The 22217-nt window shown below is 54.6% G+C and overlaps 3 protein-coding genes across 8 annotated transcripts in view; 1 reads left to right on the forward strand and 2 right to left on the reverse strand.

Annotated features, from left to right (window-relative positions):
• The window catches only part of NEIL1 (nei like DNA glycosylase 1), a 17712-nt gene extending 16018 nt beyond the window's left edge, over positions 1–1694 (forward strand). For all 3 annotated transcript variants that reach the window (XM_088024894.1, XM_088024895.1, XM_028099996.2), the window contains 5 exons: positions 167–294; positions 657–684; positions 865–926; positions 1072–1237; positions 1399–1694. In XM_088024894.1, the coding sequence (XP_087881020.1) occupies positions 167–294; positions 657–684; positions 865–926; positions 1072–1237; positions 1399–1469 (455 nt within the window). In that variant the 3' untranslated portion in view covers positions 1470–1694. The remainder of the gene's footprint in view (positions 1–166; positions 295–656; positions 685–864; positions 927–1071; positions 1238–1398) is intronic.
• MAN2C1 (mannosidase alpha class 2C member 1) lies at positions 1642–13613 on the reverse strand. 2 transcript variants are annotated; one of them, XM_028099995.2, is made up of 26 exons: positions 13466–13613; positions 13066–13191; positions 12510–12633; positions 11074–11144; positions 9783–9960; positions 9254–9443; positions 7869–7975; positions 7588–7698; positions 7190–7282; positions 6938–7054; positions 6661–6756; positions 6414–6559; positions 5911–6034; positions 5469–5590; positions 5300–5385; positions 5018–5173; positions 4724–4834; positions 4460–4592; positions 4120–4224; positions 3881–4037; positions 3641–3784; positions 3169–3278; positions 2966–3045; positions 2708–2856; positions 2516–2625; positions 1642–2442 (listed from the first exon to the last, which is right to left on the reverse strand). In XM_028099995.2, the coding sequence occupies exons 1-26, from the start codon at positions 13564–13566 to the stop codon at positions 2316–2318; spliced, it is 3174 nt and encodes a 1057-aa protein (XP_027955796.1). In that variant the 5' UTR covers positions 13567–13613; the 3' UTR covers positions 1642–2315. The 2 variants fall into 2 exon arrangements, with proteins under 2 accessions (XP_027955796.1, XP_027955795.1); XM_028099994.2 differs by having other exon boundaries at positions 1646–2442; positions 4460–4554; positions 4724–4821.
• A 743-nt stretch (positions 13614–14356) lies between these two features.
• SIN3A (SIN3 transcription regulator family member A) overlaps positions 14357–22217 on the reverse strand; it is a 71090-nt gene continuing 63229 nt past the window's right edge. For all 3 annotated transcript variants that reach the window (XM_028100031.2, XM_028100029.2, XM_028100030.2), the window contains exons 20-21: positions 19195–19402; positions 14357–17037 (exon numbers count right to left, since the gene is read on the reverse strand). In XM_028100031.2, coding sequence (XP_027955832.1) covers positions 16807–17037; positions 19195–19402 — 439 coding nt within the window. In that variant the 3' untranslated portion in view covers positions 14357–16806. The remainder of the gene's footprint in view (positions 17038–19194; positions 19403–22217) is intronic.

Consider the following 22217-nt stretch of genomic DNA (forward strand, 5'->3'; position numbering starts at 1 on the left):
AGTGGGGAAGCCACCAGCCTGAGGGCACACAGCTGGAGGAGGGAGAGCCTCGGCCCCCTGACTCAGTCCATCAGCTAGTAGCTGAGATCTGGGCCAGGCCGACCAGGCTCCCCCTCCTCCCAGCCTGAGTCCGCCCTGACTTCGGCCTGGTTCCTCTGTCCCACAGGGGGCAAAGGTTACGGGCCGGAGAGCGGGGAGGAGGACTTTGCCGCCTTTCGAGCATGGCTTCAGTGCTATGGCACGCCCGGCATGAGCTCCCTGCGGGACCGGCGTGGTCGGACCATCTGGTTCCAGGTTTGGGCCCTAATCTCACATAGGCAAATGGAGATCCCGAGGAAGCTAGTGGGGTGGCCAGACCTGGGGTCACAGCAGGGCAGGAGCTGGGGTCTCCCAGGAGCAGATGTCCAGGGCCTGCCGTTGCCCCCCATGCTTTACCCCTCCTCTCCTCAGCCCCAGGGTCCCAGCCAGTAGAGTAGCCCAAGGCAGGGTGGCCTTGTTGATGTGGCTCTCACCTGCGGAGAACGGGGCAGTCAGAGGGGCTTCTTAGGGGAGTAGCTCCACTGATTTGGAAGGATAGCTGTGAGCTCTGCCTCTCCAAGGAAAACTCCCCCTGCCCCAGCCAGGCTGATTCCTGAATTCTTCTCATTCCATTTTAGGGGGATCCTGGACCCCTGGCACCCAAAGGTAAGCTACTCTTAACGTAATAAGCTGGGAGAGCAGGAAGGACTAGTTGCTTGCAAGAGTTACATCACCCTTCTCCATCCCAGTCCCCACTCCACCCCGGGGAGTCACCCCAGAGCGGGAGTCTGCATAAAGGGGGCTGAGGGCAGAGGACCCTCCGGCCCCAGTGTCAGTGTCCTGCAGGAGGCAAGTCCCGCAAGAAGAAATCCAAGGGAGCACAGCAGGGGCCTGAGCACAGAATGGAGGTATGGCCCCTCCCTGCATTCTCCCCTGCCCCGCCAGCCGCACCTCCCGGGCGCCCTCCCTTCACAATGGGGGGCAATGGTGGGTCCTCACCAACCTCTGAACTGCTCACGGAGCCCCTTGGGGACCTGTATCTCCTCTACTCAGGACCCTCTCCTTCCAAGCACGGCCCCTCCCGGCACATGTGGGGCTAGCAGAGGCCCTCCTGAGCAAAGTAGAGCAGAGCAGCCTGAGGGCACCAGCCTCCAGCAGGGCCCAGAGGCCCCCCGAGTCCCCGAGAAGGCAAAGAGGAGGAGGCGACCAGCAGCCGCAGGTTGGCCTTGCTCAGCACGCTGCTCTGGGGGGAGAAGGCTCTGCAGGAGGAAGGGCTGGCAGCGCAGGTGGGGGGACTGCGGACGGAGGTGGCAGGGAGAGGCCGCTGGGGCAGCCCTCAGCCTGGGGTCTGAGCGGCCACCTCACCTGCCCTCCTCCCAGGCCACCGCAGACCCCGAAGGATCAAGGCTGACACCCCATCCTTGGAGAACGAGGGCACGGCAGCCTCCTAGCCGGAGGGTCTCCTTGCTCACGTCCACCTGCTTCCTCTGCTGAGCCCTGCGGGGGGGGCCTGGGCGGCTCACCGGAAGCAGGCTGGAGCTGCTGGGGGGCCAGGTGCCCCTGGCCCTGTGGCTGTTCTCTGCACACCTCTGATGTTTTTAATTGTACCCCACCTTCCCCATTTTTTAAGTCCACCTGAAAAATGCTGTCGTTTTTAATAAACTAATACACTTGAATTTCTTGGCACTTCTTGGGCTGGCTGCAGAAGGTCTAGGAAGGCCAACCTGGGAGAAACTACTGCCTGACCTTGGAGACAGGAGAGCCACCTGGGCAAGGATGACTGAGCCCCATCCCAGTCTTCCAGGCCCTGGCTCTCAGAGGATGGCCTGCCTCTGCAGGTACAGCCTCTCAGAGGTGGTGTAGAGACCCTGGCCCCGGGCAGCGGGGGGTGGCCCACAGCTCCTCCAGTCCAGAATTCCCAGCACTGTTGCCGGCCAGTGCTCCTCTCCTAGTGGGCGGCCAGCCGGAATCCACCCTCTTGGCTTCCTCCCCTCCCTGGTCTCTTTGCCAGCTTGTGGTCACTGATATCCCAAATCTCGGGGTGGGGGGGGAGGGGCTGCAACCCAGACCCTGCACACACTGATAAGTTCGGATCTTGCCCCTGCCCCCAAACGCCTGAGGAAAAGGCTTCCTCCCTGAGGACAGGCCCCGAGGGGAGTGAGCAGGAACTACTGCTAGCAGGGTTCCTGAGTCAAGGGTTTATTGTTCAAGAGGTGACTGATCCTTGCTTCAGGCTGGGGAGGCAGAAGTGAGGAGCCCCCGAAGCCTTCCACACGTAAAACCCCACCGTCAGGAGCTCAGTTTGGAGGGGGCTGCAGCAGCAGCAACAAAGACCGCACTTGGAAGGGAGAAAAGGTGAGCTTCAGGCGGGAGTCCTGAAGGGGCAGGTGGCCGGCAGGGTCGCGCTGCTCCAGGAGGTCGCAGCTGGAGAACAGGGAGGGGTCATGAGGGCCCCGCGAGGGCAGGACGCCCACCCCTACCCCGCGCCCCCACTCACAGTACGGCCTCCTGAACCGGCAGCGACGTGTGCAGCCAGCAGTCGACGTGGCTGCCGTGGGCCTCGTACAGCCTGAGGACCAGCGTGCGGCCCTGCCGGCTGGTCTCCGCCTGCGGAGGGAGGCGGGTGGTGGGCGGGGCCGGGGTGGACCCAGGCGGGGCCCGCCCCCACCCCTGCCGCCCCGCCCCTTGCCTGCTTGACAGTCTCCAGCACGACCGCCGGCGAGGACACGGAGAAGGCGCTCCAGGAGGCGGCGGGCGCCGGGCCCGAGGCAGGCAGTGCCAAGAGGGGGAAATTGAGGCTGTAGGCAGCGCGGATAACGCCAGCGTCCTGGAAGGAGCCTGGAAATGGGGGTGGGGGCGTGGGCGTGCTGGCGTTTTGCCCACGGGCCACTGGGAGAAACTGAGGCTCAGAGCAGGGCAGAGAGGTGGCCCGGGCCGCAGCACCCACCCTTGTGCGGCATCAGCGCGTAGGTGAACTCGTGGCGTCCCATGTCGGCAGTGGTGTCGGGGGCCTTCGGTGCCCGCAAGCTGGGGTGGGGAGGGTGGGGGTGGGCCGGGCTGGAACTGCAGAGGCTCTGGCCCCGGAGGACCCGCGCCCCGATGCCGGCCCCCCCCCCCTCCCCCCCGGGGCCTGGCGGGCCCTCCACTCACAGCGAGAGGCTGAGGACGTTGCCTCGGACTGACGCGCCGTACTTGCAGTCGTTGAGCAGAGCCAGCCCAAAGCCATGCTCTGACAGGTCTATCCAGCGGTGGGCCCACACCTGGAGGGCAGATCCCAGAGCCGCTTGGTGGCCCCGCCCCCTCCCTGGGCTCCCGAGCTCCCGTCGGCCACAGTGAGAGCCAGCTCTGGGACCGCAGATGGAGCTCCAGCTCTCACCACAGGAGGCGCTGGGCACACCATCCAACCTGTCTAGGCCTCAGTTCCTCATCTGTGAAATGGGGATAATAGAATTCACCCCCCACCAAATGGGCACGAGTGTCAAAAACCGAACACAGCATTTAGCACAAGGCCTAGCACACAGGAGCCAGCAAATACTGATCAGCGACCTCCTCCTGACCCAACACCACACCAGTCTCTTCCCAGCTGGGCAGGATCCAAACCCCACTCCACCCCATGTCAGACCTCAAATCGAGCCCAGTCCCAAGAGGTGTTGTGGTGTGTGGGCCGCTGCAGATGCCCGAACTGAACCTCATAGGTGGCCTGGGGGCTCCGCACGCGGGCGGGGAACTCCACCTTCAGGAACTTGTGGGCCTCATGCCAGTGCACCTGAGGTGGAAGGACAGACACACACACAGGCCTGGGCAGCTCCCTCCTCCCCAGCCACACCCGGGAATAGATGCCCACCACCCTGCTCTCTGCTACCTCGGTGTGGAAGCGGACATAGGGGCAGCCAATGTCCAGCACGACCTCCTGGCTGAGCCGACTGTTAGGGCTGATCTGCAGCAGGAACCAGGCGCTGCCCCGCAGGCCACCCTCAGTGCCCACTGCCAAGGTCCCTGCCTGGCCCAGCACTGGCTTCCTGTGGGATGGGGTGGCGGAGCTGAGCCAGGGCAAGCTGATGGAGGGGGCCCACCACCACCCCGGTCCTGCCCACACCGAACCGTGTCTCCAAATGGTAGTCCATGACGTCCCATGCATCCCAGTACAGAGGGACATCATCGAACAGCACAAACTGGTTCCCCACGGTGCCCTCAGCAATGGCCTCCCTGGCAGGATGCAGAGATTGGTGCTTTAGAACTTTATGACCCTGAGGTGGGGTGGGGGCAGGGAGAGTAGGCCCAGGGGACAAGGGGACTCCTTCCTAGCCCAGCCTGCCCTGCCCTGTGTGGGTCCAGAGGCACAGGTGGGCTGCCATGGGCAGTATTGGGACCAGGGGACAGAGGAAACGGGGTCTGGGATCCACCCGCCAGGCACTGGAAGAGGGCAATGAGGAGTTGGCACCTGCCAGAGGCAACCAGCACCAGGGACGTCAGGCAGCCAGTTGGGTCCAGCCTCACCCGGATGATGCCATTGTCCAGAGTCACAGAACCGTCGGTCTTGGCGGGAGGGGTCCTTGAAGCTGAGTCTGCGGGGACTTCCCACCACGAACAGCACCCCAGCCCAATCCCCACCTCACCACTTGCTCCAGCTGGGGAGCTCAGAATCCCCACATTGTCAGGGATGGCCCAGGAGAGGCCCCGCCCACCAGCATGTGCCCACACTCACCTCCTGTACCACAAACACAGGTTGCTGGGTCTGCAGGGGCTGCAGTGAGGTGGGGGCAGGGGCAGGAGCATAGCCCATGCTGGGCACTGTCACCAGAGCTGGGGATGAAGCCTGGGCATCAGTGCAGCCTCCCTGACCCTCCAGGAGCCTTGCCTGAGGGGTGGGTGGGTCCTCCCCCTCTTTCCCTCCAGCCTCGGGTGTCCTGGGGCAGCAAGCCCCGGGCCAGTATCCCCACCCCGGGGTCTGGCCTCGGTCCCTCCTACTGCAGCAGCAGCCTTTCCCCCCAGCTCCTACCCAGGCTGTGGGCCCCACCAGGCCTGGGCAGGGCCAACACTTCAGTGCGCTTCCAAGGCAGCGTGTTGACGATGAGGAGGCCCTCGGGCCCCGGCTCCCCAGCGCACAGGGCTGCAGCGGCGGCACTGAGCAGTGTGTTGCCGTGCGAACGGATATCTGTGGGGAGACCGGCTGGTCATGGGTGGGCGGTGGGCTTGGGATGGGCCCCGAGTATCCCACAGGACACACTCTGGGCTCCGCCCCAGGCATTGGCGACAGCGGCAGGCGGGTCATCAACCTTACCTTCGTAGTGGCACATGGCCTCCTCTGCCACCAGCTGGATGCAGCTTCCGGTCACCACGTCATGGAACTGGTTCAGGAGCAGGAGCCTGCGGGAGCCAAGGGTGGGGATGGGGAAGCTGTCTGCAGTGAGCTCGGGGCGGTGGCGGGGGCGGGCAGAAGCCGGGCTGACCTCCAGAGGTGCTGCAACTGGGCTGCTGGGTACAGGAACGGGGCGCTGCGGGCCACAGCCAGGCTGCTGAGCAGCTCCACGTCGTGCAGGATCCGCTCGCACTCCCGGTTCCCCTTCTTGATCTGAGCAGGGTTGGGGTGGGGGGATCAGTCCCAGGCCACCTTCCAAAGCCCTCCCATGCTCAGAACCCCTGAGGCTCCCCACGGCCTCCCAGATAAAACCTCTGGTGGCTGACCTGCCCCCCGCTCAGCCTGCAGCTTGCCTTCTTCAGGGACAACTCAGCCCTGCCTCCTCCAGGCCCCTGGCCTGCCTGGCTCTGGTACTTCTCTCCTCTTGGTGCCGCCCCGGAACACAAGCCTCTCCCCCCAGGTCTGGACTGGACTCTGGCCCCCACAGAGCCAGGGCACACGCTCCCTGCTGGGCTCAGGGAGCAGCTCCTGACCTGGGCATGCGTGGTATAGGTGCCATTGTGTAGCTCCAGGAAGAGCTCCCCAACCCACGTGCACAGCTGCCCTGAGCTGCTCTCCAGTGCGGAGAAGAGTCGCCCCGGAGAAGACAGCTGCACCCTGAGGGAGACCACAGCCTGGGTCGCCCAGCCTTGGGGGTACCATGTGGCCCACCCTTCCTCCATGCCGGAGTGGACGAGAGATCCAGCCCCGACAGAAAGGAGCACCCCACCCACCTCCAGTATGCTCCCTGTCCACGCAAAGCCACTTGTGGACACACCAGGAGAGTTCTGTCTCCAGTAGATTTAAGCCCCTTCCCACGGGCAGCTTTCCCCCCCCCCCGCCCCACCCCCAGGGTGAAAGCTGGGAAGAGCCAATGGTGCGGGACTGGAGCGAGGCAAGGTCCCTCAGAGGAGCTGGACCGAATGTTTGAGCGGAGAGCAGGGCTGCAGGCCAGGGCACAGTGAGGTCCAAGGGCTGCTGGAGGGCCAGGGCGGACCTGGGCAGCCCGTCCGTATTGTGCAGCCGCTTCAGGCGGTCCACCATGGTCTGGGTGGGGCCCCCGCCCCCGTCCCCAAAGCCGAAGAGGAAGGCACTGTGGTTGCTCCGCCCCTTATCCCGGTTTTTGACCACGGTCTTCAGCACCTGGACAGGCGGGGCAGGGCAACCCGGGTCAGCCTAGGACAGGGCACCCAGCCCTCCCCAGCGCGCTCACCCCCCACCTCAGCCACCGGGTGCCCCCTCACCTCCTCCGCACTGCCCTGCATCCCATATGAGTCGCCAGGTGGGAAGTGGGCCAGCACACGGGAGCCATCCAGCCCCTCCCAGAAAAAAGTATGGTGCTATGGGGAGGGGGACAGGAGAGGGACAAGTCAGGGCCGAGGCCTGTTGTGTAACCCTGGTGGGGGAGGGGGGCACAGCCTCTCCGGGTGGGGGTTGGGTGGTTGGTCCAGGACCCCTTAGTAAGCTGGGCGGGAGATGAACGGGCCAGGTGGGGACCCTGGTCCCCTGAGGTCTGCTCACCGGGAAGGAGTTCACCAAGTTCCAGCTCAGTTTTTGGGTCAGGAAGTGCCTGATGCCGCAGCCGCGCATGATCTGGGGGAGCTGTGCTGAGTAGCCAAACGTGTCTGGGAGCCAGAACTGCGGGGGGGAAAAGGGGCTCTGGGACGCAGGAGCCGGGGCTCTTGGTGAAGCAGCCCCAGCCTCTCAGCCTCTCCCGGCTCAAGGTCAAGCTCCGGCCCCACCTGCCCGCAGGTGCAGCAGCTTCCAGCCTACCTCAGAGCACATTTTCCCAAACTCCTGCAGGAAGAAGCTCTGGCCCTGCAGGAACTGCCTCACCATGGCCTCTCCGCTGGGAAGGTTCCCGTCCTACCAGTGCGTGAAGACGGAGGCAGCCGGCATCAGTGCCAACGGGGACCAGGCAGGAGCTTGGGCCACCCCCAGCCCATGCAGGAGGAACCAGGGCTCTGACAGAGGCTCACAGCCAGTGCCCAGGGCTGTCCATCTCTTCGCTTCGGGCCCAGGGCTCTACCTGCTGGAGGGGAGGTTTCCCAGCCGCCTCCCCACCCCAGAAGGGGGATGAAGGGCCTGCAGAAAGTCACCTACCAGCAAAGCCAAGGAGGGGAGGCCACAGCAGCGTGGCCTGAGGCTGAGGGGTTGCAGATGGCACTTACCATCTCCACCCAGGTGCCCCCCACAGGCACAAACTGCCCTCGGCAGGCGAACTCCTGGAGCCGGGCATGTAGGCCAGGGTAATGGCTCTTTACCCACTCGAGCTGCTGTGCCTGTGGGGCAGATGGGACCCGTGCTGAGGCAGGAGTGACAAGGACTGCACCCAGGCCTGAGCATCTGGGGCCAGTGGGCGGCTGAGGGTGGGGAAAAGCCCTCCTCCTCAGGCGTGAGAAGCCCCCAGGACCTCAGCCTCGGACTGCCCCACAATGGGTGTCCCTCTGACCTGGGAGCAGGCAAAGATGAAGTCCGGGTTCTGCTCCATGAGCTGCACGGCTGACGCCCAGCTCCGGGCACATTTTCGCACAGTCTCCTTGAAGGGCCAAAGCCAGGCTGGACGGGAGGGGGTCGGAGGTGGAGGGAGAACAGCAAGGTCCCCAGCTCCCCACAGATCTCCAGCCTCACCCCTGCCGCCCCAGCACCCTGCCCCCCCAGCCTGGGCCTCCAGAGGGCTGTCCTCCTCCCATCCCAGGCCCCTTTCCCTGCAAGGCCCTTTGGCGTCCCTCTGAGCTTTCACTTCAAGACACTCTCGCAAGGTGGGAGTAGGGGCTGGGGAAAGGAGACTGTCAGTTTTACAAGTCGGGAAATGGAGGCCCCATGCCCTGGAATAGCCTCACTTTGAGGCTGAGGGCCCTCCACCCCTGAGAGGATCCTATAAAAGGTGGCAGGGGTTAACACATGGGTGGATACTGCAAAAGACGGGGCACGGCATCTCGAGATGGATCTGCCTGGGCCAGCCGTCCTGTGGGAGGCACTCCAGCCCCTCCTGACCTGTAGGCCCCGGTTCCTTCCTCACCAGCCCAGAACTCCCACACTCCACTGCAAACCATGGCACAGCACAGACAGCCTTGTTCTGTGGTTCAGAAATGTTAGCTGCATCAGAATCAGGACCTTGGGGAGCTTGTTAAAAATGCAGATTTCCCAGGGCGCCTGGGTGGCTCAGTCGGTTAAGCGTCTGCCTTTAACTTGGGTCAGGATCCCAGGGTCCCGGGATTGAGCCCTTGCGGGGCTCCCTGCTCAGCGGGGAGTCTGCTTCTTCCTCTCCCTCTGCCCCTCCTCCCACTCGTGCTCTCTCTCTCTCAAATAATAAGAAATCTTAAAAAAAAAAATGCAGATTTCCCATAAGCCTCACAGATGCTGCAAACTCATCAAGTTCAAAGCTGAACTCATGACCCCCCCCACCCCCCATGCCCAGGAAACCTGCCCCTGCACATGAGCCCCATCTCCATTACTTCTACATCACTCCCCTCTGAGGACTGGGACACCCTTGTCAAACTCTTACTCATTCTCACTCGGTTCAAAGGTCACCTCCTCCATGGAGCCTCTCTGAGTCCTCCTGACCCATTAGGGTTAAGTGCCTCCATCATGGCCCCAACCCTGTCTGCCTATTTTACAGCCATCAGTCTCTATAGGCCTACCTCCCAATATCTAGCAAGGGCCACGTGGGGCCTCAGATTTTGTTGAAAGAATAAATGAAGCCACACCTAGTGAAGCCCATTTTATAAATGGGGAAAACTGAGGTCCCAGAGGGACAAGAGCTTGCTGGGGACAATGCAGTGCTTCCAGGGCACTCCTGCCTTGCCCAGCCAACCCACCCAGCCACTGCCCTACCTGTATCAATGTGGCAGTGCCCCATGGCATGGATGGTATGTTCACTTTCTCCTCCACGTTGGCCAAAGAACCTGGAGGCCAGGGCCTGGGCCACCGGGAAGGTCTCGGGCTGGGCAGGGTCACACACATTCACCATCTGGTTGGCTGTGTACAGGGCCTGGAAGCTGCGCTGGTTGTCTTCCCCAAGGCCCTGCAGCAGGGTTCTGCCCCTTAATCTCCGTCTGGAGCAAGGGGAGTCTCCAGAACTCGGCCCCAGCTGACATCTCAATGGTTCTCAGCAGAGCTCTTCCCTACCTCCAACCCTTTGCTCCTTCTGGTTCCCCCTGCTTAGTACTGTCTTCCTCCTCCCCTTTACAGAGGGAAATCCTTTCAATACTCAAGCAGGCAGAAATACACTCCCTCTTCTGGATTCCCAGACTCCCAACTCTCCAACCCAAGATACAACCTGCCCCCCGGGGACTGGGGGGGGCGGGGGACAGGCGCTGGGAAGGGCTCTAGAGCGAGCGGGTGGGGAAGGGGTGTCGATTACCTTGGCTATGCCCAGCAGCAGCTCCAGATCCACCAGGAGTCTGTGGACATCCCGGCAGAACACAGCCAGCTCAGCCCGGCTCACTTGGAACATCTTCTCTGGGTCAGGGGCTGCGATCATGGTTCCCTTCCCGGCCCCCAGGAGCCCATTGCAGGCTACTTCCACATAGATGGTCAGGCTACAAATGTGGGGAGGCAGCCTCAGGCCAACGGATTGGCAGGGGGGGCTTGGGGAGGGAGGACCAAGGAGGCATCCACTGACCCATCCCTGTTCGCCTGCGGGGTCCACCCCCCAGAAGATCCCACAGTATGTCAGGGTCTGTGCAAGAGGGTCCTGTTCTGCTGATGAGCGTTCTGCCTCGGGCAGGGGCAATAAGTAGCCAAGCTGGGAACCGTGTGAATTATGCTGCTGCCCAGCCTTTTATTTCCATTTCCACAACTGTCTTTATGAAGCACTGCCTTGGAAAAACAAAAAAACAAAAAAACAAAAAAACGAAGCACTGCCTTGGTCTCAGAACCCTCTTCGCATACAAAAAACGTGTTTGGATCCCCCAGGTCCAGTCTTTCAGGAGAGCAAAGATCCAGCAGCCAGCACAGGGCAGGCCATTCTCTGGAGCTGCATGGTAGCCTGTGTTGTTGTTCTATTCAGTCTTCGGAGAGCAAACGGGACTTCCTGGGAGAAGCCTTCCCTGACCCTCCTGCCACCCCTCTCCTAAGTCTGGGACAGCTGCCCATACTGAGCTCCTGGTGTCTGCTTTCATAGTCCTCATCAGTTTTGTAATCATATAAGTTCTGTGAGTCCCCCTTGCTGTCAAGGACCACATTACTCACTACCACAGTGCTAGTATCTGGAAGCACCAGCTACAGTGTTCAATAAATATTAGAAATACAGTAATACTATGTCTGAGTTCTGAATGGTGTCATAAAATGCCCATAATATGGGACGAAAAAATCAGGTGCAAATTATCAAAGAAATACAACCTTAACTAGTAAGAACTACACCTGAGTGAGTTCCTGAGGTGAGTGCTGAAATGTTAATGCTCACCTCTAGGTAGTGGGATAATGGAAGTCATTTACTTCTTTGTGCTTTCTTGTATTTACCACAAGAAGGCAGACAGTATCTTTCTAGTCGGGGCAGGGGGGAACCCCTACTCTTTAAAAACAAACTGTGAGATTTGAGGATGCCTGTGTTGGAGGTGGGCGTTTTGGGTCACTCTGGGCCTCAGCTCCTCCTCACCCACTGGGGCCCCTGCCCCCCAGCATGGTTAACCAGGGCACGGGGACTCCCTCACCTCCGGGGGTCTCCTTCCTCCAGCCTGTCAGTCAGGACGTAGCTGGTCTTCTCCCCCTCTGTGGTCAAACCCTGGTGGGGAGTGGAATGAAAGAGATAGGGCCTGAGGCTTTTGGACAGTTCAGGTGAAATATATAAGCCGAGGGAGGCCAGGTCTCTCCACCTAGTCCCCAGCCTGGCTCCTCTCTCCTACTCAAGGCCAAGATTGGCAAATCAGGGACCCCTGGTAGCCCGTTCCCAAACCCCACCGCAGCCCAAGTGCCAGGATCACCAAATGGCACCTGTTTGCCAGCTTTCACAAAAGCCCCTGATCTTATGGGAAGGGTCTTGGCAGGTACCATGAAGCGTGGGTTTGGCTTCTGGTGGCCCCTGTATCACTGAGTAAGTATCTGAAGGGGAACTCTATGTAAAGTCAGATGCAGGGCTGCCTCATTCCTTGCTATATCCCAAGCGCTTAGCATGGGGCCTGGCCCAGAGAGGGCACTCAGGAGACCTCTGCTGAGCCAATAAAAGGAAAGAGGGGAGGGGGAGGAGTTTACCATCTTTCCATACCAAAAGAACAACAGTCCTACCCTGAGATGGGAAGTTAGTCTAGCTGGAATGGAAGCTGAGCAAATGAACTGACCTCTGTATATTTTAGTTTCTTTATCTGTAAATGGGCATAAAGACCCACCACATATGATTATAAAGATTAAACCTGATATGGGTGGATTCATAAACAAGACACTTAATTGTTGGTATATCTGGGAAACTGGGGATGCTGTGATAGGGAGAGATCCATTACTTAAGGGCAAGAGGACTTGAATTTTTACTTTATACCATACAGAACTGTTTCAAAGTTTTCCCCCATAAGTATATGCTATATATAATAAAAACTGGTCTATTAAATACTAAAAATAGGGGCGCCTGGGTGGTTCAGTCAGTTAAGCGTCCGACTCTTGATTTCAGCTCAGGTCATGATCTCAGGGTTGTGAGACTGAGCCCCATGTTGGGCTCCACACTCAGTGCTTATTCTGCTTGAGATTCTTTCTCTCCCTCTCCCCCTCCCCCCTCTAAGAAAACAAAACAACAACAACAAAAACCAACTAAAAAGTGATATGGTCTGCAAAGCCACTAGCCTGGCACCTGGCACCTAGTAGAGGGTTAATAAATGGATCTGCTGTACCTATTATTATTGTACTCAGTTAGCAACTATTTTCAGGCCAGAATGAGAAAGTGGCCAGTCAGTGGCAGGGTTGGTTTAGCACTATGATTATGTTAAGACCCATAAGCCATCCATTCAACCTTCCAATATGAGAGGGACCTATCACACGAGGGCCCAAGTGGCAACTTCCCCAGTCCTGAAATTCTGATACCCTGCAGGAAGAGCCACTAAGCTGTGCCTTCTTCACAGACCTGGGTTGAAAGGGGGCCAAACCCATCCCTAGGGCTACTCACCTGGACCGGTTCTCCATCTCGCCACACCAGGCCTTCTCCATCACTTTCCCAGCGAAGGTGAACTTCCTGACCCACCCATGCCTCCGGGATGGTCAGCTCTACCCGAAACCAGCAGGTCCACCACCTGCAAGACAGCCAATGGGATGGGCCTAGGGGTCGAAGCCCTTTTCCTTTTGCCTTGGATTAAGGGTCAGCGGGGACTTGAGACTTTCTCCAAGCATCCACAGCATCACAAGGTATTCATCTTGGATCCACAAGAAAGGAGCAACAACGTGTGCAGCAAGGTGAGGGGAAAAGGCAAACAAGTCAGGGGTCTGTGATCCGTCCTAGAGTGTCTTCCTGAGGGGTGTCTAGGTGCTGCGAGAAGGCAGGGGCGGGGGGATAAAAACTCTTCCATGAAAATGAGGGACCAGGGAGCTGCTTCCAGCAGAGGGTGCTGCTCTGCCCCGAGTGGCTGTCTAGGACCGGGGACGACAGTGGAGGTGTGGCCCTTCGAGCCAGGGAGCGACGGAGGGGGCTGCCCGCGGGCCCCGCCTTCCCTCCGGGCGTTACCCACGTGGGGCCGAAGCTGTCGCCGATCTGCGCGGGGCGGAACTCCTGCTGCACCGCCTCCTGGTAGGGAAGCCGCTCGGGCGTCTGGAAGCTAGAGAGCGCGGCCACCGGGCAGCTGTCCCCGAAGAGCCTGGGCGGGAGGAGCGGGTAGGCGCGCGCTCGAGGCCGCCCCCGTTCCGCCCGCGGGCCAGTTGGCAATGGGGATGCGCGTTCCCTCGATCCGCCGCCGAGAAAGCTGCCCCCCAGCACAGCCTCTCCCCACCCCTCCTCCCAGACCCCTGCCCTGTCCGCGGCGGGCACTTCGTCCCTCAGCCCGGGTGGCCGCGGCTTGGGTTTCCTTCCGGAAGGGAAGGCTGGCGCGCGCGGACGCGGCGGGCCGGCGCGCTGGGCGAGGGGGCCCCCACCTGCCGCGGAGGTTACAGTCCGTAAAGTAGAGCGGAGACACGAATTTCTCCACCCGCTCCAGCGTAGTGCGCCAGTGCTTCAGGGCCGGCGCCGCCGCCATCGCCGCGCGCCCGCTCCTCTCCCCGGAAGGCCCCTGCCGCTGCCGGTGGGGCCCACAGCCGGGAACCAAAGGTTCCGGCGTCCGAAAGGCGTCTTTCAGTCCCCGGGCAGCTTTTCTTGGAACACTGGCGGCTCTCGGAAGCCCCGCCGCGCTGAACTTTGAGCGGGCAGCTGAGAGCCAAGAATGCGGTTTCCGAGGCTCTCCTCCAGCTCTTCCGAACCGGCGAGCCACTGGGCAAATCCCTAAGTAGAACGGCAAGTTTGACGCCTAGATTCTCCGAAAGTCCCGACACAGAGACCGGGGACTTTAGGCAGGACAGGCGGGAGCCCCAGCTGTTGCAGACGCAGGTCACCCGGGCTCAGAAGCCACAAGCGGGAACCGGCTAGTTCTCCAGGCCCAGCCAGACCTCTGGTGCTATCTCGAAAACCTGCTTAACGTGGGAAGAGCCAGGAGCCAGGACCTGTGCTTTGAAGCTGATCGGCAGACATGTGTTAAATAGGGAGGGCTTTGCACCGCAAGAACCGGAGCCGCCTCTTACATATTTTGTGTATATAGCTGTCATCACCAGAAACCCTGAGAATATTTTGATGTGATGGCAATCAGTCATAGCATTCAAGATCCCATTTGAATAACATTTCACCACACAGGACTGGAGAGTTCAGAAAAGCCACAATGCCAGAAACACCTCCAATTTCATCTTTACCCTAGTAGTCTTGGCAGTTTCTTTTTCCCCCTTCTAGGATTGCCAAGCAGTGTTTGTCTATAAAGTCATTACTAAGAATAAAGTATATACACATTAGCCCTGGTATTTTAATGAAAATACTGACCAAGTTCACATTTCAAGTGCAAATCACAGGGAAAGATGACTAAGTACAGAATACCAAACGTGATTTAAACTAAAGATAACTCGCTGCTACAACACGTTGGGCTGAGTTGGGAGTTCAGTTTTCAGAAGGCCGGAGGCATCAAGATGGTGCTTGTGAAAACCTTGGCTGTAGGTGAAGCTCCCTCTTCTTTTGGTTGCCCTGATGGGTTGCATTTTCTCCTGAACTTGGCCCTGAAACCAGATCCTGACCTGCAGGCAGGTAGGTCTGGACGTAACAGTGCAAGAACAGCTAACAGCTGGGGCTGCCCCTGGTCAGACCCCATCAATTTCTCCCATAATTCCAAGTCAAACATGACCTTTCTTGAGTGAGCAGAGGGCGATAGGTGAGCTAATCTGGGAAAACCCGAAGATCTTTCCCCTCAATCAATATGTATCACTGTACCTCCAAGTCCGGCACTGGCGCCACCTTCACCCTACAATCTCCTCCCACAAGGCTCTTTTACCACCCCCTACACTTTGGGGCTCAGTCTCTCCTTTTCCCCTGCAACAAAAAGGTCTAAAATTGGAGAAGTCTATACCATGTGTTTTTAAAGTTCAGAAGCCGCCAAATTTGTAGTCTTTGGTGGCAGTGTTGGGGGTTTTTAGGCGAACAAAACCACACAAAACACTGTTGGTTACTTTACAACTGAGACTAGGGCAATGGTTGATGGAGAATAAATCTACCAGAGTACTGGGAGAGGTTGTTGGTCTTTGTTCAGAAACTCCAGGGTGAAGACATATAAAACTCCTAATCACTCAGTTTAAATGTCTGGTCTGCCGGTCTAAATTTATGTAATTAAAAAATATATATATTCCATTTGCAGTTGCTAATAATGTAGCAAATCTTCTCTCTCCCAGCCCCATTTATACTACACACCTTGTACACATTTCTTTCAAATACTGGTTTGGTATTTAAGTTGTTCACCCCCATTTCCAATTAAGGATAAGAAAAACAACACAGAGAAATGCAAACCAAATAGCCGGACAACTACCCAAATAGAAAATATTTCCAAACAGTTGAAATAAGGGGAAAAACATGTACTAAAAGAATCAAGTATTCTATTTTAAAAATTTGGAATATTTTGATTTGGGACAAGTGCAATGAACTGGTAACTATTTAAAGCAAATTCCTGTTTGTGCCGAGGGTAAGGAACTGAAGCCCAAATCCCTGCTCCACAATAGTTCTCTGGTGAGGACAAGGGACTTGGGTTGAGAGTTCATTCCTTAAGTAAGAACCAAGCTTTATTTATTTACAAAAAAAAAGGAAAGAAAGAAAGAGAGAGAGAGAGAAAGAAAACAAGAAAGACAGAAAGGAAGGAAGGAAAAGAAAGAGAAAGAAAGAAAAAGAAAAAAAAAAGCTGGGGCAAGGGGGAAGACAAGTTTTACACAAAAGTACTACAACAGTAACTCCCTTTGGTAAAAAGTGTAATAAATGTCTTGTACATCTGTTCATAGGTACTAAATCTGAAGCCACATAGAACTATGGTACACAAGAAGCTAGAGCAGTTATGCTAGCACATCAAAGCATATTTCTTTTAATAAAAAATCGACAGTATGTACATTATTTACAAAAAAAAAGAAAAAGAAAAACCAAGTTAAAATTGTGTGCGTGTGTGTCTGTGTGTGTGTGTGTCAGAGAGTAAAGCTGGTGGATGGCACTAGGGTAGACTAGTAAAGAAGCAGGTACAAAACAGTTCCACGGGAGCTAAAAAGGACGACGGATTTGAACTTGCTGAGGTTGAGAACCAGAGGAGAGTGTAAAGGGTGGGCAGCGAGGGATTTGTCAGGAAAAACCCACAAGATGATCAATCCCAAAGCCAAACTGCAGGTCCCAGATAAAATCTAATGGGTGATCTAGATGTGCTCGAGTGACCAGGAGGGGGGAAAAAAAAATCAAATCCAGTTTTTTTTTCCTTTTGGGGGGAGAGGAGAGGAGCAGTGACCATCAGAGTTACAATCCATCTGAGCGGTGAGTCCTTCCCCAGTCTGTCAGTGCACGCCCATCCAGTCAAGGTGTGAACAGCATCTGGCTCCTTCATCGAAGGTCAGGCCCCAGGAGACTCCAGTCTTGGCTCTGCTGGTGTGTGCAAGCAAGCTGCATGTCTCTGTGCTTGCATGGATTTCCTTCCCCTCCAGGGCAGGCTAAGACCCCAAACCCCTTGGGAAAAGTTCCAGCTCTGGCTTTGTAAGGTATCCATGTTCCTTATATGTAGCCCACTTGGTGCCAGGTTGCACCAGCCACACACTGATCAGGTGGCCATGTCCCAGAGAGGCCCAGTGAGGCTTGAAAGGCATCTTCCTTGTTTCTTCAGTGTGCGTGAGTGCACGCGCTCCCCACACACACCCCCCTCAAGTTATCTGCTCTGGCTTTGCAGTTACGGGGCTTTGAACACTGTGCCATATTTGACACGGTACTTGTTAATGCTCACAAAGTGCAGGGTCTCTGTGTCACAGGTGGTGGTACAGGGCACCAGGCCCTCCAGCCCCTCACCCATGAGCCACTTGCTGGTCTCTGCTGCCATTTCACGGGGCACATGCTCCTTGGTCCATTTATCTACCCAGGCCTGGAACCTCTGATGTAGCCGCTTGCTTACACGTTCATGGGACTGCAAAACAGAGCAAGAAAAAAAAACAAAACCAACAATGAACAAAACAAAACAAAACAAACAAACACCTCTTCAAATACAAAGCCTAATTTTCTCCTAAAGTAGCAGAGGAAAGGATGTGGGGTCAAGCCTTTGATACTACCGGTTAGTTAGGAGTCTCTGTTTAAAGAAAACTGAAAGAGACTAAAAACACAGAGCATGTAAAGAGTTGGAACCCGTAAAGCCCCTTCAGAAATGCCAACATGGGGTCTGAGCAGAACGAGCTTAGTAGTTCTCATTTTTAGCATTCATTAGTATCAACTAGGGAATCTGATAAAAATACAGATTTCCTCGTTTTCCTCAATCTGCATTTTTAAACTAGCAGCCCAGCTGCTTCTAATGTACCTGAATGAGACACAATGAGTTGCAGCTATTAGGTCATTCTGTCAGCGTGGAAATCCACTCCTACTAAGAGCAAGGCAAAGGGCTTAAAACCTACCTTCCCTTCAGGGTATTACCCGACCTTGCCCAGCAGGGCATGGGACACGGCAGACCTTCAGGGGAGGTTTATGTTCCTACCTACCCATCCAGTAAATGTTTATCAGTGCCTATGTGTGAGGCAGAGTAGGCGATGCAAAGATGAATTAGGTATTACCCAGGTCCTCAAATAATGTGCATCAGACATACAACACACAGCATCATGAGAGGTCTATCCAACATCTCCTATTTGTATGATCTCTAGTCCTTTCAAACTTCAGCAGTTCAAAACACAGGCTTGATGTGCCCCCAACCCCCCTTCCTAACAGATTATACCCCTAAACTGCCTATTTACTCAAGCAGAAACAAACAAAAACAAAACAAAACAAGACCAGGCATCATCTTTGATGTTCTACTTTCTCTTACCTACTCACATCCGATCATTTCCACATCCTGACAACTGTTATCTCCAAATTGTACCTTTGATCTAATTCTTACAATTTCACTGCCACCCTCAGTTACATCTCACTTGGACAAGAGCATCTTTTGAGCATTCTCTGTCTTTCCAACTTCATGCCCCAAATCGTCCCCACTGGGATGGACAGCAGTCCAAGCCATCCTGTCAACAATGTCCCCATGTACTGCAAACAAAATCCAAACCACAGTCTATGAGACTAGTGATGATGTCTCTGCCCACCCCTCAACTCCAAGTATGCCACTCTCCCTCCGGCTCAAGTCACACTGATGCTTCTAGTTTCTCAAACATGCTGAGTCCTTTCCTCCCTTCCGGCATTGCATTTGCTGGTTTCCTTCATCTAGAAAGCACCAACCCTCAAGTCCTCACCAGGCTGGATCCTGGTCACTGTTCCAACCTCAAGCGTCACCTCCTAAGGGAGGTCTCCCCCACCACACAAACAGGGCCTGAATGCCAGCTCCCCATGATCACTTCACCTAGTTTCTCTCCTTCCTGATTGTGCCCCAGGGCCTGGTACAATCCTGCTACAAAATTGCCCCAGGAAGCTTTCACAATTGAGACAGCATGTGAGAACAAAGAGAATTCATAAGCAATACCACTTGAAATGCAAAAGCTGGGAGTAGCTTCGCTGAGGTGTCACTGGCTCTTGTGGGTTGAACTGTGTCCCCTGCAAATCACTGTGCTGAAGTCCTCCCCCCAGTACCTCAGAATGTGACCTGACTTAGAAATAAAGTTGTGGCAGATGTAATCAGTTAAGATGCAGTCAGACTGTAGTAGGGTAGACCTAGAGTCCAGTATGACCGGCCCCCTTTAAAAGGGGGGACACTGGACACAGGCACACAGGGAAAACGCAATGTGAAGAAGATGAAGGCGGAGACCTGCATGCCAAGGAAGGCCAAAGACTGCCAGCAAAACACCAGGTGCGAGGAGAGGCATGGAAAAGATTCTCCCTCACAGCCCTGCTTCAAACCAACTCTGCCACACTTCAATTTTTGACTTTTAGCCTCCAGAATTGTAGGACAATAAATTTCTGTTGTTTAAGGCACACAGTCTGTGGACCTTTGTTCTGACATCTTTAATAGACTAATACACCTGCTTACTCAACAATTCTCAAATCCAAGAGGTGGTTCTCATAAAGGGAGAGAAACAGTCAGGAACCTCTGTAGTAGGCCTGGGTCTGGCAGGGGAGGGAGAAGTATGGAGAAATTCCAGTGACCGGTTTTTACCTGATGAGCCCGGAGCAAGGCAGTTCTCCGATACATGTAGTCCTCTGACTTGATCACATACACCATCTTGTAGGAATTCAACTTGAATCTACACTCCAGTTTATCCAGGCTATCCACATTCTCCATGGTCTTCTTGCTGTTTCCTTCCTTCCCTTCCTTTTCCTGCTGTTCTCGACCACGCTGACATTTCCGGATCCGCCTCAGATTCCTACAAAGCAGAGAAGCCCTGCAGGATCAGAGCTCCTCCAGATGCAGATTCCTATGAGTCCCCTCAAAGGGGTTCTCCTCGTATGCCTTTATAGCAGTTATCACAATTTTAGTTACATGTATCTATATATATATCTCCAATGGTTTCATTGTTAAAAAAAGTTTCAAATGCAGAAATACATAGAATATAAAGTAGAAATCTTTAACCATCTCCTACCCCAGATTCTCTGAATCCCATGTGCCTTGGCAGAGGTAGCCACTGATAGTTTTGATTTTAAACCTTCTAGGCCTCTCTGAATTCACATACGTAATCACTCACTATAGTTCTGCTTTGGGATGCTTTTAAAGACAAAACAGGATCATACTATAAAGATTTTATTATTCTCCACTTTTCACTTAATGTGAAGATTTCTTTCATTTCACCAAAGATTTGTCACATTCTCTTGAATTGCTGCAGAGTAACATGCCTTAATTGAACCATTCCTTAATAGGAATCAATCAGGGCTCCTCACCTGAACCACGGAGCAAAGATGATTATTTGCGTATTTTTTCAATCCCCCCCGCAGAGATGGTACATAACTTCTGTATTCTACCTACACAGTTAAGAAGACAATTCACATCAATGGATGCCCTGGCAGGTATTTAGAGCTGAATTCTCTCCAAAAGCAATTAGAAGAAAGCTTGTCAGCCAGACAATTATATTGTTTCTAATACTTTGCTATGAAAAAACGCTGCTTCAGTGAATATCTTTGTATACATGTATTTCCGTAGGACAGCAGTTCTTTGGTCCAAGGACCCTTGGGGGCCCCCAAGACTCTCTTCAGGAGATCTATGAGATCAAAACTATTTTCATAATAATACTAAAACATAGTAATACTGAAACATATATAGAAAACTTATTTTCCTATGTTAACATTTACACTGGCAGTGCAAAAGTAATGGTGAATAAAAATGCTGTTGGCACCAAACTGTCCTTAGAAACCTTTATATTCTCTGGCCATGCTCTGGCAATTAAAAGAGGAAAGCTGGGGGCACTGTGTAGCTCAGTCAGTTAAGTGTCTGCCTTTGGCTCACTTCATGATCCCGGGGTCCTGGGATCGAGCTCAGTGGGGAGTCTGCTTCTCCCTCTGCCTCTCCCCCTGCTCATGCTCTCTCAAATAAATAAATAAAATCTTAAAAAAAAAAAAAATGAGGTAAGCTGGTTTCACTTAAGAATGTCCATGATGGGGACGTCTCGGTGGCGCAGTCAGTTAAGTATCCAACTCTTGGTTTTAGCTCAGGTCGTGATCTCAAGAGTTGTAAGATTGAGCCCTCTGATGGGTTCCGTGATCAACATAGAGTCTAAGTTTCTCTCTCCCTCTCCTTGCTCTCTCTCTCTCTCAAATAAAAAAATCAATCTTTTTTGTTTTTTAAAAGATTTTATTTATTTGCCAGAGAGAGAGAACACAAGCAGGGGGAGTGGCAGGCAGAGGGAGAAGCAGGTCCCCCGCTGAGCAGGGAGCCCAATGCGGGACTCGATCCCAGGAACCTGAGCCGAAGGCAGACGCTTAACTGAGCCACCCAAGCATCCCTAAAAAAATAAAACTTAAAAACAACAACAACAATAATACACATCCTTGATGAAGCAGTAACATATTTTTCAAATCCCAGCCCCTTAGGTTCACATCCTTTTAATATGCTATGTGGGAAAATGGGAACTACACATACAGCACCCTAGTGTGCCAAAACACTATGGGATTCTTAAAGGGAAGCACTCGAGCACTGCCTGAGTGGCAAATGGATCACTCTTTTTACCTGAAAGAACAATGCACTAGCCATCCTGGAGTATGTGCCGGCAGCTATTTTCTCAAAAAATGAACAATGGGGCACCTGGGTGGCTCAGTCATTAAGCGTCTGCCTTCGGCTCAGGTCATGATCCCGGGGTCCTGGGATCGAGCCCCATGTCCGGCTCCTTGCTCAGCAGGAAGCCTGCTTCTCCCTCTCCCACTCCTCCCTTCTTGTGTTCCCTCTCCCTGTCAAATAAAGTCTTAAAAAAAAAAAACAATGAAGAGGCGCCTGGGTAGCTCAGTTGGTTGAGTGTCGGACTCTTGGTTTTGGCTCAGGTCATGATATCAGGGTCATGAGATGGAGGCCAGGCCCGGGGCTCCGTGCTCAGTGGGGATCTGCTTGAGATTCTCTTCCTCTCTCTTTGCCCCTCCCCCACTCATACACTCCCCCCCCAAATAAATATTTAAAAAAATGCAACCTGATATAATCCATATAAACAAAAGCTTTTTGGAATATTCAGTCTCTAGGAATATAAGGGATCTCAAAGCCAAAAAGACTGAGAACCTCAGCTATAATAGCTGTAAGGCAAATGATAAGAAACCAAAGCTGTGGGTAAAGTTCCCATACATTTTAATTGCCCTGGCCCCAGAATGATTGTATCAATTTCTATTTTCCCCACAGAATATGAAAGTGCTTTCCTAGCCCACACCCTCTACAACACAGGTTATAAATCTTTCAAAAACTTGGCCAACCTGGTGAGAAATACAGGATACGTTTACAGTACTAGTTCATAAACCTGGAGACGAAGTCTGTTTTGTTGAAGAGAGGCCTGGCACAGAGCAGCTGCTCAAAGTCCGCCAAATGAACCAAGAAATGAGGAGGCTGGCAGGACCCTTCTGCTCACACACCCCCTTTCCATGTTCTGACTAGAACTCAGTCTAATAGTAACAACACACAGATCTTCCTTGACTTAGGGGTTACATCCCGATAAGAAGTTAAAAATATTGTAAGTCAAAAATGCATTTTATAAACCTAACCTACTGAATGAA

The sequence above is a fragment of the Eumetopias jubatus genome, unplaced genomic scaffold (assembly GCF_037043125.1).
Source record: "Eumetopias jubatus isolate StellerSeaLion01/CBP00866 unplaced genomic scaffold, mEumJub1_p1.0 scaffold_7, whole genome shotgun sequence".
NCBI classification, from domain to species: Eukaryota; Metazoa; Chordata; class Mammalia; order Carnivora; family Otariidae; genus Eumetopias; species Eumetopias jubatus.